Below are 20274 nucleotides of genomic sequence, written 5' to 3' on the forward strand. Positions count from 1 at the left end.
TCCTTTCCAAGGACACTTAAGAATGCTGACTCCCAGATGTGCAACAGACAATGCCTCATGCTAAAATGATCAGAATATACATGGAAACACCGATGGAAGACTGGTGAAGTATCCCTATGGGGAGAAAACTTCACTGGAAAAATAACAGAATCACGACCAGGGGCTACGACATTGGGACGACAACCTGACGCAGGGTGCATGGCAGGCGCTGGTGAGAGAACACCAGGCAGGCCCTCCAAGGAGCGAGGTGCAGGGCCAGGAAGAGTGTCTAGCATGGATTTCGGGGTGGGCCACTACTGGCATCACTGAGGGAGGCTGAAAAGGCATGGGTCCTGGATCTATCCCCTGAAGTTCATATTTATTTAGTGTGGGATGTGGCCCAGGTATCAGGATTTCTGAAAGCTCTCCAAGCATTCTACTTTGCAGCGAAGGTTGCAAACCCCTGAGTTTGAGGTTAAGAATTTCAAGCATTCTTAACTGGTTATCACTGGTTATTGTTTATTGAAGATGCTTTCTTTTATTCCTAGAGAAGGGTAAAAGGAGGCTGAAAAATTGGTCATGTTCTCACAGCTAAGGGCCGAGGAAAATAGCCTTTGTTTTGCTTTGACTGCAAACCTAGCCTCTGTGGGGAGGCAGGAAGCACACGCTGGGCAAGAGTAGGGGAGGGAGAGGAGGGGTTACTGGGGCTCCCACCGGGCTCACCTGCAGCCTCTCCCACCAGATCTGGCGGATGATCTCACGTCGCTCAGGAACCAGTTTGTACTGGATCACCTCCTCCAGCTCGGAGAGCATATGGCAAGAAACCATGGCCTGACAGAATCAAATCACATTCCAACTTAATACTGCATGAGCAATCCAACAGTCAGAATTCATTTCAAGCATTCCTTCTGGTAACCAGGTACCTGCTGAGACCACACAGACATATTCCCAGCAGCCCGTGCGTCCTCAGTAGCCTACTCTAAAAAAAGAACCGAAACAGGCCTCTATGACAACACGCAGTGGATCCGTCACTCACCCCGTATGCCCGGCTGTAGCTCTCTCCTGCCATGGCGGTTAGCTCAGCGTCCAGCAGGTCCCGGGCTTTGTCGATGCACTAGGAGAAAATGAGGAATCCCTAGAACTGAGCTGCGGACTTGGGACTCAGGGTGGTGCTGCTTTTTTCAGGCTTCCCAACAAGCTGCAGAAATTCACTGCCTCAGTTAAGTGCCAGGGATGAGAAAAATTCACTGAAGAAGGGACGAAGCCTTTCCCAGGTCTGAATGCTTAGGGGAGAAGATGATCCCATTTCTCAGAAGAGAGAGACATGTGTGACATCTGAGGTAAACATCTAAGATAGCGCCCCAAACCTTGGGTGCCAAGGGGAGTTGTGTGCTTGGAATCACTGAGTTCTCGCACCTCAGGGAGACAGCTGGGGGTTGGCCTTCTCTCTGCTTCCCCTGGCTGGGCCTGCTTGTGAAACAGACTGTGCAAGGCCGCCAGGGCTCCCGCTGGTCCTCTCTGGCTTCTAAGCACCTTGTCCTCTGCCGGACATTGGAGGAGGGATGGCTAGTCCTCTCCAGACCACCGGGGAGCCTTTGTGCTGTGACAGGGTGGCCCAGGCCTTGTTCTTTCCATGTAAGTGAATTAGAACCTTCTGTGCAGAACTTCTTTTTCAAATTTTTAAGGTTAATCACTGTGTCCTCATCCCTTGGGTGCGCAGGTCATTTACCCAAGGGCCTCATCCAAGAGAGTCTGGTTCCTGACAGGTGGGTGACTGCTACATCCTGTGGCCAGCAAAGATTCAAGGAAAGTGCTTGCTTCCCAAGAGGTAATCAGAGTGTGGCAGCTGCACAGCCAGAAGCAGCTGGTTGTTTCTGCTGTGAGGGGGGATGGGGGTGGGGGGAACCTGCCTTCTGAATCTTCCTTCGGTGAAATGGACAGTTCCTCTCCACTACCAAATGCAAGGCAAGGTGGCAAGAAGGATGTGAGCCAGCTCCCAAAGCACTCTGTGTTGACTTCCGGAACTCAGCTGCACCTCTCAGAGTGGAAGTGGCCCTGGCTGACGTGCACTTCAGTCACGCTAACAAGCTCACAGAGCGAATACCTGAGCCGGAGTATACCAGCCCGGTCACACAGGCACCAGGTGCCTGGGGGCCACCACCAATTACCTTACTTTGCCAGATGGCCTGGGCACAGGGGCTGTTTACCTGCTGTGCCAAGGAGAAGAGGTCCTGATGGAGCGCCAGCACCGCCCTGTAGAATGCCCCGTCATGGGTGTCCCGAGGGATCATGCAGGTGTACTCCTCCATGCTGTCCCACTGACCTGCACGCGCAAAGAAGGAAGCATTAGAACAGTCAGCACCTCAAATAGCCCTGTCATTGTTACCTGCACTAAGCTTGGGGTTCAAACAAGACAAACTTGACAAACAAACAAGACAAACCTGCTGTATCAAAATCCTCTGTGCTCTATGGGGCTGAGTGAGCCAATTTAACAAAGCCACATCTGTCTTCAAACACAGGACTCATCCTGCCGCAGGGAGCACCATGAAAGTTGGGAGAAACTGTGACTGCAAAGCCAGCATGTCAAGGGGAGTTAGTTAATGCAGCACCTCATTAACCTGGTGGGTGCGCGTGCAGATTTCTCCAGGTGAGAGGGAATAGCTTTCTTCCCTGCCAGTGGAGCACCTCACAGTTCACTGGTACCTTGGAAATTACATTTTCCACTCAACAACTGGAGACAGCCATTCCACAGACAGGGACGGGATTAGACAAGCAGTATGGTCTTCTCACTCTGGCAGTACCTTTGCCTCGTGGGGAGGAGATAAATATTTTAAGAGGCTCTGTTATAACAGAAAGAAGGGCCAGGTCATAGCCCAGTGGTCTCTGTCACGGCAGACTAGGGAAATGGCTGCATCCGGGAAGAGGTATTCACTTCCCTGGTGGGGTGAGTGTGAATCAAGTGCCAGGATTTCCAAGACCATCTGCAGAAGAAATATCAGCTTCATTAGCTGCAAACCGCAGGCTGTTGATTTTACAAGGCATTTTCCTGCCTTTCACTCCAGACCATTGGCTCATCCCTTCTCTCTGCCTCCAGGCAAAAGCAAATAGCAAATGATGACTCCTCAGGAAGCAATTTGTTTTTGAAAAACGTCTGGACCCAGCCCAGAGCTCATGAAAGGAGAGGATAGAAGCTCTGTGACTCAAAAGGGATAGAATGGCGGTGGAGGTTACGTAACCTCCTCTGCACTCAGCAGGTGAAGCTTCTGTCCTGGGTCATCCTAGGGCCCCTCTCCCGTCTTATCAAGGACACCTCTGGACTAGACACTGCTACTCCTTCTCTGCTGGGGCCCACTGTCAGGTATCGACACATGTCTGTGGGGATTAACAGGAAATCTGCTCTAAAATACCGTGGGAGGGCCTCCCCGGTGGCGCAGTGGTTGAGCGCTGGGTTGCGAAGCTGCCCGCAGCTCTGCAGCGCCGGTTTGATCCCTGGCTACTCCCCGGCCACCAGGTGAGGGTCCCACATGGCGCGCAGACCTCTCCTGCCGCCCACTGCTCCCCTCAGCAGTGCACTTCGGTCCTTCTGCCTGCTCTGCTCCCCGCTCTGGCTCTGGTGAATTCTCTCACCCTCCCGTGCTGCTGACTGTACCCAGTGCTTGTATAAATAAATAAAAATAAATCTTTAAAAAAAAAATAAAATAAATGAGAGAATGAGAATGAGAGTGAGGAATGAGAGTGAGAGTGAGGGAATGAGAGTGAGGCGGGCAAGGGTTGGGCAGCAAGGAGGAGAATAGAAAAAACAAACCCATCAAAATGTTTATAATTGTTGGAGGTGGGGACGGGTATATGGGGGTTCCTTATACTATTTTTGTCACTTTCATATGTGTTAGGAAAGTTCTAAGATAAAGTTAAGAAATAAAAGGAGACAGACAGCTGTCTTTTCTTTGCTCTTGCTTGGGACAAAGATATGATGGGTGGAGCTCCAGCAACCATTCTGGATCATGAGGTAGACTTGAAAATAGCGGCTCTAGGAAAAACAGAAATATGGAAAAAGGAGCCAGAATACCAGGGTGGGAAATTCTACCTCTAGATTTCCTTTTAAGAGAGAAAAACAAGACTGACTTAAGACAAACAAACCTCGCTAAGTATCTCCATTTGGATGCTTACTCACTGTTTTCCTTGGCTTCTCCATGAAAGCCATTTCTATTCCTAATAAGTTAGTTGAAAACATCAGGTAGAAAGGACAGATGGAAGAGACAGATGTGAACACAGACTTATGTAGAGCTGTCGCCTCTACCTGCAGCCACAAGTGGCCTACTTTTTAGGCATGAGCCTCCAACCTCAATCTCCCCACCTTCCCTGTGGGGGATGCCTCACCTAAACCCCATGCAGCAGCAGCGGCCATCCGGGCCATCTTGGCTTGGGTCTCATCATTAACCAAGGTCCACTTTTCACAGCATTGCTGATGGAGCTGACCCCTGGAGGAAGAGATCATATACCTGGTTAACCAAAGTCATCTGCATAACCTATCCATCGTCCTCTCTAGTCCCTCAGGTTAGGGGGGGCCAACCCTTTGAATTGGCATAAGAGGGGCCTGCCTTCATTAACTTGTCTGAGAGTTTATCAAAGACAGGAACTGTGTCGATGTGATGTGAAATGTCCTGAACATCTGGCCCCATTCATAAATATTACATAACTTCTGTTCTATGCCAATGAACGCTGGGCTCTGTCTCCTTGCCAGGCTTACAGGAAACACAACCTGAAGAGAGACATCCTGACATTTATTTTGTGTTCAAAGTCATAGGGCGAAGCAGCTTGTGAAACATGACAGAAATGGTTGCAGTCTGCAGTGAACCTTAAATGAAAATGATCTGCACAGAAAGGTCTACAATGATCACACCTATTGGAAGTTCACATGCTGCTTACCCTCAGCGTAAGGACCAAAAGACTGAGGTGTGAAAGGTGCCCAACAGACTCCAGTGCACAGAGGGAGCAGAAGATCTCTCAAGATCAGAGACATTCTACTGACTATTCAAACTGCTGACCTCAGGGCCTCCCTCATGGTGCAAGGGGTTAAGCACTGCACTATGAAGCAATCCACAGCCTCTGCAGCACGAGTTCGATCCCCAGCCGGCCAGAGAGCAACCCACGTGGCGTAGCAGACCTCTCCTGTCTCACCTGCTACTCCCCTCAGCAGTGTGTTTCAGTCTGCCTGTTCTGCTCCCCACTCTGTCTCTGGTGAATTCTCTCACCACTCCCTCATTTCTGGCCTGTACCCCAGCTCTTGTACGCATAAATAAATCTTTAAAAAAACAAAACAAACAAAAAAACAAACTGCTGACCTCCCAGGTCCCACTTCTGAATGACAGGAAGTAAAATGCGGGTGTGCGAGTATGAGCCCCTGCTGTTAGCTGACCTGAGCTAGGAGACTCGTCCTTCCTGCTTTGTGCAGAATGTCTTACTGAACTTGGCCTTGGGAGTGGAGTCGAGAGAAGAGGCACATTTCCCAGTGGCGTGGCTGCGGAGTCTCGCGGGACAGAAGCTGCACTGCAGAGAGGTGACAGGGGTAGATGAAGATACTGAAGGCAGCCAGTGCTGGTGGGACACAGGCTGGGTCTGGAGAAGCTAACTGGTGACCACGCACAGGAGAAAGGCTCAGAGCCATCATCCGGCATTTCCTTGTCTCTGGCACACGATCAAGAGAGCTGAATACACAGCCAAGATCAAAAAGAGGAAGAGAAGAGGCAGCTGCTCTGCCTGATGCACTTACTGATGCTCAGTGAGAGAAGTATAATGAACCCCATGTTTGTTTCCTGCCAAATACACCCAGCAACCTTCACGGGGCCTGCTTGGATCATCTGAGAGCAGAGATTCCCAAACTGTCAGGTGCATCAGAATCCCCAGAGGGATCCTTTGCGAAGATTGCTGGGTGCCTCTTTCTCCCCCGAAGCTTCTGACCCAGTAGAAAGTACACTTCTCACAAGTTTCTAGATGGTTCTGATGCTGTGGCCCAATGTCAGGTCTGAGAACCACCGCACAGAGCTCCTCTGGGCAGCACATTTTGCTGGGGTCCTGCCTGGAGGTGGGGGAGGTTACATGATCTCCAAAGGTTCCTTTCATCCCACGAATTCAAATGTTTACAGCTGGTGGCCACAGGCAAGTAGGCATCCCCCTGCTCCCTCAGGATCACCCATCAGAAATGGAGCACCACCCCTAGCAGCTCAAGAACACATCGAGGGGTAGAGCAGTGCAGCGTCTGGACAGGCAGATCCTTGATGGTGGACAGGGGCCTTCGTGACTCTCCCCAGGATTTTGACTTTTGCACCTGATGCAGGAGCAAAAAGCTTAGAAAGTGTCATTTCATTTGGAACACCTAAGTAGTTCGCTGCCTATGATCTCACTCTTGAAGAATCTGCACTTCCAGACTCAGGAACAGTATGGGAAGTGGGTTTACTTAGGTTTGCTTTGGCTGGGTGGAGCTGGGCCATCTCTCCTATTAGCTTCCTGGAGGCAGGGGAGCTTGGGGAAAGGGCTGGGATCTTGGTTCACCCGTAACCCCAGATCATTCCCGATGCCAACTCTGGTGAACACCTGCCTCAGGCGTGTTCAGGATATATATTCAAAGGAAAAGCAATTTAGAAATTGTACTCTAAATAGAGCTGACTGAATAGGCCATTCCAGAAACCTGCATATGATCAGGCAAAGAATTCTGCTTCTTTCATGTCTTTGAAAAATCTCTTTTAGCCTGCTGCATTCTTTAAACCCCTTGGTCAGCATCACTGGCCACTTATACTTTACAGCTAATTATAAAGCTAGAATGAATCCAAGAGAACAGAAGTGGATAGTCAGGAGTCAGGAGCCCCAGCTCCTGAGCTCCTGGGCGCCCGCAGGCAGCGGTGTCGACTTCTATGAGACACTAAAGCATTTAGGAACTGAATGGAGTTGAATTAAGACTTTTTAAAATTTTTCTCTTAACAATACATGGTTGTTTGATAATCAAAAGTAGGAAAAAAATGATTTTGAAACAGTGTGGCTAACTCTTGTTAACATATTTTTCTTCTGCCTTAGATCAGTATTGTTTAATAGAAGTTTCTAGAGTTTGGAAGAGGAGTTCTGTACCTGTACCTTGCCATATGGAGCCACTAGCCACACGGAACAACTGAACTTGTGAAATGTGGCTTATGTGACTGAATAATTAATTTCATTTAAATCAGAAACAGCCACATCTGGCTAGTGGCTACTATATTGGACCGTGTAGTTGTAGATACTGTTGGGACACAAAAAAAATCCAGCTTTGTTTAGTACAAACTAATGAAGCAGATTTGATAAGCTATGCTTCCTCAATTTATTGAGGTGAATGAATATGGAAGGTTAATTATGGAATTAAATAATAACACCTGACTCTCCTTAAGGGATAAATCAGAAAAAAACAATTTCAAGTCATTCTGAACTATTATCTGTATATATGTGACCTAACACCTAAAGCTAAATTCATTGACATTAAATGTTCATGCAGCTCATGATGACACCTTTTACCTTGGGAATATAACAACTTTATATTAAGAAATTAAAATAATGATGATTTACTAGAAGAATATCTGTAATTAAGTACAGAAAGAATATGCATAACAAACTTTTTATGCCTTACTTAGATTTTTTGTGATAATATCCTTTGATCTTTTCAAAGTGTAAGTTTTCTACGCAAATAAAAATTTACCTGTATTAAACTATAATACAAGCCAACTATGTAAGTTTGTCTATATTAAACTGAGGTGTATTGAATGTTGCACGTCATAAAAAAGAGGCAGCACCTACAGAGACTGATACCCAAGAGTGGCCTAAACCTGCTAAGTAAAGATGACGAGGTGCACAGCAGCACAGAGTGAGTGAGCCCTGACTACGTGTCTGCTTGCACAGGTAGGGCTCGCCTCTGGACATCTGAATAAGAACCTGGTATCAGGGCCTTGATGTCAAGGATGGAGTGTGGGACGGGGGAAGACTTGCTTTCATATTTCTGTCCCCATTTGGCATGCTAAATTTTGTACCAGGTGCACATTATCTTTTTTTTTTTTTTTAAAAAAAAAAAAAAAGCTTTAAAAGTAAAATATGAATACATGGATGTGGATTAAAAAACAACAGGGCCTCCATGGTGGTGCAAAGGGTTAAGCACCACACTATGAAGCAATCTGCAGTCTCTGCAGCACGAGTTCGATCCCCGGGCAGCCAGGGAGCAACCCACATGGCACAGCAGACCTCTCTGTCTCACCTGCTGCTCCCCTCAGCACTGTATTTCAGTCAGTCTGCCTGTTCTGTTCCCCACTCTTGTCTCTGGTGAGTCCTCTCACCCCCCACCCCCACAGCTCTGGCCTGTACCCCAGTTCTTGTATGTATAAATAAATAAATCTTTAAAAAAAAACACAATAGTGTTGGGCTTCCCTGGTGGCACAGTGGGTTGAGTGCAGTGCTGTGAAGCTGTCTGCAGCCTCTGCAGCATGGGTTTGATTCCGGCCAGCCAGGGAGATATCCACATGGTGTGGTAGACCTCTCCTGCCTTGCCCACTGTTCCCCTCAGCAGTGTTTTCAGTCCGTCTGCCTGTTCTGCTCCGCACTCTGTCTCTGGTGAATCCTCTCACCTTCCCACACCTCTGGCCTGTACCCTAGTTCTTGTATAAATAGAAATAATCTTTAAAAAAATTCAAAACAAAACAAAACAAAAATAACAGCCTTCAGTGACAGAGGTTACATCTGCAGGAACAAGTGCAAAGGCACAGGCCTGGGAGTTCTGTCTTCCCTAGATGGCTCTTTGGGAGGGCTGGCTTCAGGGGACCTTAGGCTTTGGGTTGATCTAGTCTTTGAGGAGCGCCGGGTTTTCCAGCATCACCTTCAGCCTGGAAGCTCAAACTACAATTCCTTCCCCTCTCACACATCTAGTCAGTCTCCTGGACACCTCTGGATCCAGCCACTTCTCTCTGCCCCCACTGCCCTCACTCTGCCTTCTTTGCCACCATTATCTCTTGCCTAGGAAGGTCTCTGGGCCTGTCTTGTCTCCTGTCTGGTGTCCTTCCAATTTGCTATCTAATTTGCTCCTTACAAGAGTTACTTTTAGCGTGGAGGGAGCCCAACAGTCTACGGTCAAGGACTGCGTGCCGGTGCTTGGGTAGCGGGTGTGCTGTCCTGACAGAAGTGTTAACTGCGGAAGTGTTAACCTGTTTCCCTAAATCATGTACAGTGCTGTACACTAATGTTAACTCAAAAAACCCCACACTTTAATAATTTCTTTTTAAGTTATTTTTATAATGTAAACCCCAATGCAGGCTTTCCAAACACTGGGACAGCCTCCCAGTAGCTCTTATGTTATTAAGTTCCAACTTCTACCCTGGTCTATAAGTCCCAAATGATCTTGTCCTTCCTGCCTCTCCTGTCTCACCTTTCACCTCTTTCTATATCACACCTGATCCTCTAGCCAAAGGGAACTTTACAAGTTACGTGTCACTTCCTCCGCGCAGGCTTCTGGAGCCCTCCAGGCCTGGATTAGGGTCCCTCCTGTTTCTTCTTTATAAGTGATATCATGCTGTATGACAAGCACCTGGTTGTCTGCCCCATAAGCTCTGGAAAGGCATGGGCTGTGTCCTCAGGGCGTGACACAGGAGCAGGGAGTAAGTGTGGCATAATTACTGCTTGTGAATGAGCAGGGGAACCCTCAGTCTCACATCTGAGAGAAAGTGGGGCTACTCTGCTGGAAGGGAGAGAGAGTGGCCTTTTTAATTTTTTAACTATTTGAAATTATAATTAAGCTATATGATAGCCGTAGTACACATTTTAAGAATTTTTAAAAACCACACCCCATCCTGGGAAACAGAAAGGGGACCTCTTTTTGGTCAGCATCCCCTAGTAACTCCCCAAACCCTGACCGAGGCAAATGTTCCAAATGTTCTGTCAAGCATTTACCTGTGTCACTTCTGCCTGGACAATCCCTCCTCTCTCCCCACTCTCCTTCACCTGTCTCAGTCGCGGCCCCTCCTCCAGGGAGAAGCACAAGATCTCCCCGTCCCTTCCAATGGTCTCCCCAAGTCACCTGCTCCTACAACGTCACTGTGCTCTGAGCCTTCAGCCTCCCTGCCACGCGCCTGTCTCATTAACCTCAGAGAATGGCGGTCTTGTTTTCCGTCTTATCCCTAGAGCTGGCCCCGTGCTGGGTACGTAGTAAGCATTTAATAAAAGTGAAGCAATGAAGAGGGCGTCACTCATTCTCCTTTCCCAAAATCAATAACAAGAGTTAATAAAAAGAGAAGAAAAATCCAGGTTGCAGAACGAGTCTATGAAGCCTTTCCCAGCCTGCGGAGGCCGAGAGTCGGGCGAAGGAGTAATGGATACCTCAGTGCAACCCAACCTGTCCTGCCCTAGAACCTTACAGAGTTTAAGTTTAAAAAGGAAGGCCTCCCTGGTGGTGCAGCGGGTTGAGTGCCAGTGCCATGCTGTGAAGCTGTCCGCAGCCTCTGCAGCGCCAGTTCGATTCCCGGCCGGCCAGGGAGATTCCCACATGGCGCGCAGACCTCTCCTGCCGCCCACTGCTCCCCTCAGCAGTGATTTCGGTCCTTCTGCCTGTTCTGCTCCCCGCTCTGGCTCTGGTGAATTCTCTCACCCTCCTGCACCTCTGACTGTACCCAGTGCATGTATAAATAAAATGGATAAATCTTTAAAAAAAAAAAAGTTTAAAAAGGGAAAAAGAGCCTTTCTATTTAGTTCTGACACTGAACAGAGAGAGAGAAATACCAAAGTGACAGATGATTCCTGGGAAAATACCAAGTGAAACAAAGTGAGAGTCTTAGGGGAACCTGGGAAATGTCTCGAATCCAAAGACAAGAGAGTAGAAATCTGCAGCGCCCAGCAGCTCACCATTCCCCCAGGGCCTCGAGGCAGCGCATGCGGCCCAGCATCAGCTCTGGGTCGTCCTTGTTGGTGTCCATTTTCTTATCGTAGGCCACGAGGGCATCCTCCCATTCGTGCAGTTTCTCATACCAGGTAGCCTGGATCTCCTGCCAAGTGGGAAAGAAAGGGGATGGCTGTGAGGCAGAGTGAAGGAGGTGTGTTGCCAATCCACACACCCTCAAGCTAAGGTGCTGTGTCGTACGCTGGACACTTCACCTAGCAGTCTTGGCTTTGACTGAAAGAACTTCTGAGTATCTGGAGGTATGCTGGCTCCTTGGCACAGTGACACAATGACCCTAGGGTACTCTGGGAGCGGAAGTCAGGCCAAGTCCCCCCATCACCTCCTACCCAGACAGAGACACAGGACACTAGGACTAGACACTAGACACTAGGACTCCAGCACGTGGGGGGTGTAAGGACAGGGGAAATCATTTGGGATGGCAGGGAGCCTCGAGCAGAGCTCCTGCAAGGATGCCAGGGCCTTGGCCTTGACTGTAGTGTTGTCCATGGCTGCCTGGCAGAGATGGCAGCTGCTTTTCTGATGGGGCCTGAGACCAGGGCACATGTACAGATTTGCCAGAGGAAAACAACCCACTTTTAAAAGCTCTCGATTCTCTGCATTTCTTAATACATTTTGAAACTTCCATAAAATACAACATAACTTTCCCCTCTGGAGTTATTTGGAAAGCCCTGCCTGCTTCTTCCAGTATCTCCCATCCAGTGCTCCTTCCGGCTCAGCACCTGGTGGCTTTGCCAGGGATGGATTCCACGTCGAGGGTGGATGGAGCGCCACGCTCAGACTCAGTGCTGGCCCTGCAAGTAAGAGGCTGCGGGCGGGAGTTGTAGACTGTGGCTGTCTAAATGGCTGGGGGCTGTTTTCTATGGAGCCTGCCCTCCACCTGCCCTTCACCTCTGTGTGTCTTCGGGCTTTTTATCACCAGCTTAGTAAATGACTGTTTCTCTCCCAGGCCAGCACAGTGGCTCTCCAGGGGTTTCTTTAACAATAATGTAATTCTGCAGTGGAATTTGTGTGATAGGATGCGGGCCCACACTAGTTTCCCCTATTACCCTCCTTCCTTTCTAAGTAAAACTGATGCTTGAGTGATTCTTACACTAACAGTGACTTTGCTCAGCCCTCTAAAAGGGCTTTCCCTCCTGAACTGCTGTCAGGAGGTCATTTCTGTTTGGGCTGTTAAGGTGTGCCTGCTGGTACCCGCTGGTTTCTAGCAGCGCCAACCCCCTGCGCTGCCCCTGCTTAGACCCTGCCATGGCGCCGCCCTCTTCCCCACGTCAAGTGCCCTGTGGGGCCTGCCAAAGTGGGCCTATCTGGTCCCATGGAAGGCACAGAAATAAGCTTCCCAAGCCTGTTTAATGCCCCCCTATTATGCCTAAATATGGAAGAAAAAACTTAAGAGAGATGAAGGGCTGCAAAGATAATGTAAAAGTAAAAACTCTAAAATTAAAGAGACTTGGGTGCATTTCACATAACTCTCCATTTGGGATGGGGAAGAAGGGGTTCTGTGGTGTGCACCCCAGTGCGCGGGGTGGGGGGCCTTGGAGCAGGTCGGCTAGGGGCAGGGTATTGTGAATTGCAATATACTGCAGAAACTGTAAGGTTTAAGCCATGACTCACGCAAAAGTCTAATGAGATTGCTGTTACATAAATTGCGCTGAGAAAGCGCAGGCTCTGCTGAGAAAAAGCAAACATTGTCAAGCTGAAGTGATTCAGCTACTTAGATATAACAAAATCCACCAAGGGTTGGGTAATCGGCCTGGGCTAATGGCCACCTTTGGAACCTGGAGATGGATGAACTTTCATTTAAGCCTGGCACTCTGAGCCGCAGGGTATAAACTATGTGCTGGCAGGTCACCGGAAGGCCAGATGTCTGTGGAACCTAGTTTCAGTTATTCTGCACTCTGTGCTTCTGTGCTCTGTGCTGAGGAGGACAAGGGAGAGGCCGTCTTGCCTGGGTGGACTACAATGAGGGCCCTCTCTGCTTATTGGCTTCTCTCTGCAAACAAAGCTGGTGCTGAGGATGGATGAGGGTCGTGGAGTTCTGCCACTTCTGGGGTATGCTTCTGGCCAGTCCAGGTAACAGGTACTCAAGATGGCAGAAGCCCCATCGAAGTAGACGAGCCCTTTACGAGGCCAAGCCTGTGGAGCAGTCACACTCTGCTTCCCTCGGACACTGGGCTATGGATTAAGGCAAACCAGAGAGTGAAATAAGTGACTGATGAAAGGTCCCTCATCAAATATATGGACCCAGAACGCTTTGACCTTCCAGAAAGTCAATGCTAAGTTGATTAAGTCGATGGTTTATAGATGCTTAGGAAGTAACCAAAGCACCCTCCTAGGACCACAGAGAGCTACAGAAACATTTTAATGCTGGTAGGGCAAAGACGGCAGGAGAGAAGAAGCTGAGTAAGCAATATTGCAATGGAACAACCCCTCATTATCTGGTATAAATTATAGAATGATTTTTTTTCTGGTGAACTGGCCATAGAGTCTTCTGAAGCAGATACTGGGGCCAGCTGCAGTGCTCACTGAGGGTAACTCAGTTCAGGGCTAAACACCTGGGCTGACACCAGCCTGCCTGGGCCCAAGTCCCGGTTCTGCCACTGCTACTCTGTGAGCTCGGGAAAGGCCGTGATCTGCTGGGATGACAGTCTCCCCCTCTGTGAAGAGGGCTGACAAGAGCACCTCACAGGGTTGCTGAGAGGACTGAGCAGCATGAGGTGTGTAACTCACTTAGCAAAGGGCCAGGCCAGGATGGTCTGTTAAAGCTGACAACCACTGCACCCAGATGCTGCCCTCACCCTCTACGTTCAGTGAGGAACCATCCACACAGCCGTTGTCTCCATCTTCAAGGTGTAGGTGAGTCAATGTCTCTGTTACCAACCGGGAGGAAAACAGGAAAGCAAAGGAAAGGAAAGTAACCTGCTTTTCTGAGAGGAACGAGGGACTTACCAGCTCTCCAAAGTGTTTCATGGCATACTCCAACACCCCGGCGGCTGCCTCAGGCTGCTGTAGCTTATTATTAATGCTGGGAAAACAGAAGGAAAAGGAGGTCACACTCCAAGTGTTGGAGGCGCCAGGCGGGTCGAGTGCGGGCAGATGGTTCCCCCATGTTAGGGACATTGTCTTGCGAACAGAAACATCAGTTATCGGTTACCACCCAGAAGGCTCAGCTTGAATGATTTCATCTAAGGGGTGACTTCATCTTGACTCCATTCATTCTCCCAGTCTTGAGGTGGCAACGCTGGGTAGAGGAAGCCCTGCTTGCTCTGGGGCCCGCCCTTCAGCCAGTAGACCAGCTTCCTCTCAGACACTGCAGCAAGTGTTTGCTCTAACACTAGAAACCCTGAATCCAAAAGTGTCCTCGTTGAGCACTCTCGGATGAGGGCCCCCCGAACTTTCCCTCTGAACCCTTACTTCCTCTCACCCACTGCCTTTGGTAATAATAACCAAAATAAATAAAACCGTCAGGCTCTCTGCGTCACACAGACATGGCTGAGGCCGGTGAGCTAGTTACGGACAGAGCCCGGGGCTGGTGGCGGTGCGATGCCTCCCTCAGATTCGCACTAGTGCAGAGACACTAACAGGCCTGGGGCAGTAAGTGGCCAGCTGGATGGGGTGGGAGCCAGCAACTGGGGCAACTGAGGTTCGTGCCTCGAGCTGGGTCACCACAGAAGCCGGGAGAGAGGAGCCATGGCTTAGACCCTTGTTCCAGTGGGAACTCATGTCACAGGGAAACAGGCACCAAGTCAACACTAAACATAAGCCCACGTTAGGAAGGAAGGAAAAGAGGAGGGAGCAGGCCTGAGAAGTCACAGGACTTGGGGGCCTCCCTGGTGGTACAAGGGGTCAAGCACCACATTATAACGCAATCCACAGCCTCTGCAGCACGAGTTCGATCCCCGGCCAGGGAGCAACCCCCACGGTGCAGCAGACCTCTCCTGTCTCGCCTGCTGCTCCCCTCAGCAGTGTATTTCAGTCAGTCTGCCTGTTCTGCTCCCCACTGTCTCTCGGAATCCTCTCACCCCCCGCCCCGCCCCGCATCTCTGGCCTGTACCCCAGCTCTTGTATGCATAAATAAATAAATCTCTAAAAAAAAAAGTCACAGGACTTAACAACTACTGTATCTACTCCAAGGTGGGGAACAAAATGTGACAGACCAACCTGGGTGTTTAGATGGCTTTAATGAGCAAGGATCCAGTTTACTGCTCTGGGTACAAACTGCCTACTTGACTGAAGTTAATTGTTAAGTGGTTCTGGGAAATTCCAGGATCTGGGTTCAGTGTGGCAATATGGCAAGAGACTGCTGTTATATTTTTTTAAAATTCAAATTCCACCACAATTCTTCCAGTGAAACCGAGAGGGAACTGCCCAGAAATGTGAAGAAGTGGACAAGTTACCATTTGTGAAAGTAATAACTTAAGCCTCATGCTTACAAAGCACATTTCAAATAATCTCCTCACTCTCTCACTCTGACCTCATGCATCCCTAACAGAGTGGAAAGGGAAAGGTCTTGTCAGTCCCGTTCTCCTCTTGGGGGACAGAGACCTGTGGGGGCAAAGTGTCCCCCAAGGCCTACAATGAGTGGGGATAGTCCTATGTGATCTGAAGCTGCCTTAGGTTTCCTTGATAAAGAGACATGAGGGGGTAAAAAGGCTTTGGACTGGAGTTGGCAATTTTGTATTTACATTTCTGGACTTTTCTGTTACTCACAAGCTGTGCAATTATAAGCGCATCACCTTTTATTCATTTTAAATTTCCTACCTAACGCTACCTCCTTCAAAGGGAATTCGTCAGGGAATCAAATGAAATTACTGAGTAGTTTCCTATAAAAACTTCTTCCTTCATTTGTTTTTGTCCAAGAATAAACGCTGCTAGAAACAGTTTTATGCGTATATATGGAAAACAAACATTTCAGGTTGAGATTTGAGCGAGCACAGGAATCCACAGCATTGCAAGTTCCAAAACCACCCTGCATAGGCCTATGTGAGTCAGGGGCTCAAGCTCTCGGTTTCAGGCTTTGCAAGCAGAGGGGAAAGATGCTGTGTAGACGTCCTCTCCTCTACGGCAGATCAGCGACCTCGGGTGGGATGTACTGGGCAGACCTGCTGGTCTTCTGTGCTGGCCCCAATATGCAAAGCAAGGAGTCAGAATGTTCTCTGTAAGTTAGTCTGCTGCAGGACTGGGCTGTGTCACTCATTTACATGGGGCTGGGTGAACTGCATTAATAATTAATATTACTGAGTAGAGATTTTTTATTATCTATTTCCTTGAACATCAATAAAGATTTTTGAAGGCTAAGAAGACAGAAAAAGACAAAGCCAATATTCTATATACAATGATGTTATGATCCAGTATGCATGACATATAAATGTACATAATTGTAAGGATATGTTCTATAATTTCCTTTAGTCCTAATGCAGACTACTGGAATGGCCATGGTAGGAATATCAACTGCAGTGATGACAAAGATAAAATTCTTTGTTGGAACTCAAAGAAGCTAACTCTGAGAATGACATAAAAACCCCTGATTGCTAAATACTGTTCTGGAATGTATTCTAATTTCAAGAACATTCTATAAACATCACCAGGGCTTGCTTCACTCTGGGACCAAGTAACACAAAAACAAAACACAGGCAAAAGCCTTTGCCACCCAGCTCTCCCACTCACCCTGCCAGGGATCAGAATTAGGAGGTGGCAACGGCAGGCCAAGAGGGACACGAATCCTGTTTTAGGCCGTGGCTCTGATACGCCTCCTCTAAGGGAGGACCACACAGCTTCGCAGGTTAGAAAGGAAAACTCATCACATGGCCCCAACACCTTTAAGAGAGGGTCCAGGAAAGTCACCTGCACAGCACCTCCCCCAGGGTTGCAGAAGCTGGCGAAGTGACAGAGCCCAGTGGGAAGGAAGAGAGGGCCTGGGTTGATGGTGTGGCCATTGCAGTTGCACTTAGCAACTGCCATAAAACCCGAGATTCGCCATCAGTTCCTGTCCAGCAGTACAGTTGCTAAATGAAGTTACAACTCTCAGGGACTTCCCCAGGGGCTCAGGGGTTAAGTTTCAGTGCTATTACTCCTAAGGCCTGAGTTCGATCCCTGGCTAGAGAGATGACCCACATGACGCAGCAGACCTCGCCTGTCTCGCCCACTGCTCTTCTCAGCAATGTTTCAGAAGGTCCGCCTGCTCTGCTCCCCACTCTGTCTCTGGTGGATCCTCTCACCCACCACACCTCTGGCCTACACCCCAGTTCTTGTATGCATAAATAAAATAAATCTTTAACTTCTGCCCTAAGTTACATTTCTTCTTCTCCACATGTGCCTACGAGGCTGCTGGAGAATGTAACTGCAGATGCGAAGGTTCTGGAGAGGCAAGAGAATAAAACTCTTGGTGATCAAGAGAATCTGTCATCTGTTTGGAACCTTAACATTTTCACCTTCGTCTGTGGCCTCTGAGGATCCATCACGGGAGGCAACGTACTACAACAGCAACAGGAACCTAAATTTACTGAGAGCTGGCTCGTGGGCAAGGCACTGTGCTTACTGCCTAAAATCCGAGATTCTCCGTAAGGCTGTTACTCAGCCTTATGAAACAGACGCTTTCATTCATACGCCCAACTTGACAGACGAAGAAACTATGGCCGACAAACCACAGGCTGTTGGATGTCATCCTTTTCTTTAAAACTGCTACCTTTTAAGAGTACCTAAGGGCCTCCCCAGAGGCGTAGCGGGTTGAACACAGCGCTGTGGAGCTGACCGCAGCCTCTGCAGTGCTAGTTCGATTCCCGGCCGGGCAGAGAGATTCCCATATGGCATGGCAGACCTCTCCTGTCTCACCCGCTGCTCCCCTCAGCAGTGTATTTCGGTCCTTCTGCCTGTTCTGCTTCCTGCTCTGTTTCTGGTGAATTTTCTCACCCTCCTGAGCCTTTGGCTTGTACCCCAGTGCTTGTATAAATAAATAAATCTTAAAAAAAAAAACAAAACCTAATAACTAAGATTACGTGGTAAGCTCCGCAAGGGGAGGTAGGGATGGTGGCTAAAAATTTCTTCTCAGCATGAATAGGCTGCCAGTGAAAACTGGCGAAAGCAGTGAAGGAATGCTCTCGTCCACAGCTGTTTCAGTTCACTCCTACATCTTGTTTGCCATGCAGGTGACCAGAGGTCTACGCCTTCGTTGAAGGGCCTCACTGACACTGCAGTAACACTGCCCTAAGGGATCCTAAGCTCCCACCCCCTATTTTTTATTTCCTTTCAGAAGCTTCTAGAGTCCTTAAAATGTTCTAACATGCCTGTCGGTCATGTTCCACAGCGGATTTCAAGGTGGCCTGTGGGGGTTGCCAGGCTTATGGACAGAGCCCAGACTGCCTCACGTGGGGGATGAGCCTCCTGGAAGCGCAGCAGCTCCCAGCTCCTCAACCCCCAGTCTCCCATCACTCGGGGTGACACAAGGCTGTCCTTTGAAATAGTTCCCTTTTAAACTCATATGTAGTTTTATGAGACTGAAGAGAGACTGGATGTTTGGCTCAAGTGAAGAAATCACCTTGGCTCAAAAGACCCCTTAATGAGGGACTTTGTTTTATGGGGCCACTGGGAGTTTTCTACAGCCCGTTCTAGAAACATTCCCTTCTGTGCCCCACAGTCTTTCCTATTAATGCTGGAGGCTTACAAAGGGCAGGCTGTTCACGGCAGAGGGGCACCTAACGACAGAGCAGACCCCGCAGACACTGGGACACTGGTCTGGTTAAAAGATCTGATGACAAACAGGTCTAGAGGCGGCGGCTGAGGCAGCGGTGAGCCCACTCCTCCCAACTCGCATGGGGGCCAGAAGGGAAAGCCAGTGGTACTGAAGAACCTCCTAAGCTAGCGGGAACCAGTTCTGCTGCTCTCAACAGGGGTGTCGGGGCTCATTTGTATTCGACTCCATTTTCCGGTGAGAACACCCAGTGGCGATCTTGTAGCATTTGAGTCTATAGAGCAAACAAACGGTCTAGCCATGTACTAAAACCCAGAGGAGGAAAAGTGTGGCAGCCGAGGAAGCGCCTCTGATGCGAGGAGCCTCTCGCAGCCCGGCAGCCTCCCCGCGCCGCCAGTGCCAGCAGAGGGGCCTGCTCTTCTCCATGACCTTCCCTTTTGCTGCCGTCAGTGCTTTTCACACACAGGCTGGGACCAGTTTCACTGTGGGAGAAAGGGCTGGTGACTGAGTGCTCGAGGTGTAGTGCTGACGCAGAGCAAAACAACAAGAGGGCCTCCCGCGTGGCCTCCCAGTGCCTTTCCTGACACCTGACGAACTCCACTGTGTCCTGGAGGGTTTTCTAAGTCACTGCTCCACAGGCTTCTGGATTATGTCAGATCCAAAATCACTCGGCTGGTAACTCCTTCCTGAAGGCCCATTTGGTTATGGACCTCGCTGCGCTGGCCACGCTTAGCCCTTCAGGCTATTCAGAGCAAAGTGACGCAAGACTCCTCAACACAAAGTCCCAGCCTGCTGGAAAGTCAGTGGAACGGGGAGCATCCGCAGTCACATCTGGGGGACCACTTATGCCTTCCACTGCGTCCATCAGGAATTTACGAGAACATTATGCTCTTGCTTCCCAAAAATGCCCCAGGCTGCCGCCCCTCCTGTCCTCCTGTCTATTTCTAGTACAGACTACAGTCTGCCTGTTATTTGGTCCCCTGTCAAGTAAGAATTCCTGGAATTCCCCTGGTGCTAGGTGGTGACATGGCACACCGCTGACTGGGGACCTTGGCAGGTCTGACTGAGCAGCCGCTGACCTGCCACGAGGAGGCCGAGCGGGTACTGCCGTGGCCCTCACCGCGACACCGAGCTGTCTTCCTGGTTCTCTCGTGATAGAGTGGTGACTGCTTCCTTTCATCCCCACCACTTCTCCCAATAGCGAGACTTGATTAAAAGTAAGATGGCTCGATTCCCAGCCAGAGCGGAGAGCTGGGATGGCTGGGCCCTGTGTCTGCACCTCTCTGGGACGCTGGGAGCCGGAGAGTGGGCGGGAGGTTACAGCCTTTCTGAGCAGGGGAATTTAAAAGCGACAGGACAGCAGTGAGGATGGGCAACGTGTGGACATCCGAGACGTGTCACGGGGAAAGATCCAGGGGCAACCTAAACGCAGGCGGCAGGGAGTGAAGGGGACGGGGCAGGCCCTCGAGTGACTCACTTAGCATCAGAGTCAGGAAAGCGGCCTGGGCCTGGCAGGGCAACCTTTCTTCTCCTCAGGGCCTTAGGTAAAGTAACTTTATTCCTTTTCTACGTGTTATGAAAGAGAAGGGTGGCCTTGTTAAAAGGCTCCAAAGTGGCACACTCGGTATCTATGGTGCTCTTGCAGACCCAAGAGCTCACT

At 49.4% G+C, this 20274-nt stretch overlaps 1 protein-coding gene across 1 annotated transcript in view; it reads right to left on the reverse strand.

Moving 5' to 3' along the window:
• Positions 1-20274, reverse strand: part of MTOR (mechanistic target of rapamycin kinase) — a gene marked incomplete at both ends in the record, with an annotated part of 104939 nt that overhangs the window by 25765 nt on the left and 58900 nt on the right. Inside the window, 6 exons of the mRNA XM_084244066.1 lie at positions 703-810; positions 1016-1093; positions 2187-2302; positions 4357-4457; positions 10876-11015; positions 13877-13952. Of these exons, the coding sequence (XP_084100192.1) occupies positions 703-810; positions 1016-1093; positions 2187-2302; positions 4357-4457; positions 10876-11015; positions 13877-13952 (619 nt within the window). The remainder of the gene's footprint in view (positions 1-702; positions 811-1015; positions 1094-2186; positions 2303-4356; positions 4458-10875; positions 11016-13876; positions 13953-20274) is intronic.

Source organism: Talpa europaea (genome assembly GCF_964194135.1).
Source record: "Talpa europaea genome assembly, chromosome: 9".
NCBI classification, from domain to species: Eukaryota; Metazoa; Chordata; class Mammalia; order Eulipotyphla; family Talpidae; genus Talpa; species Talpa europaea.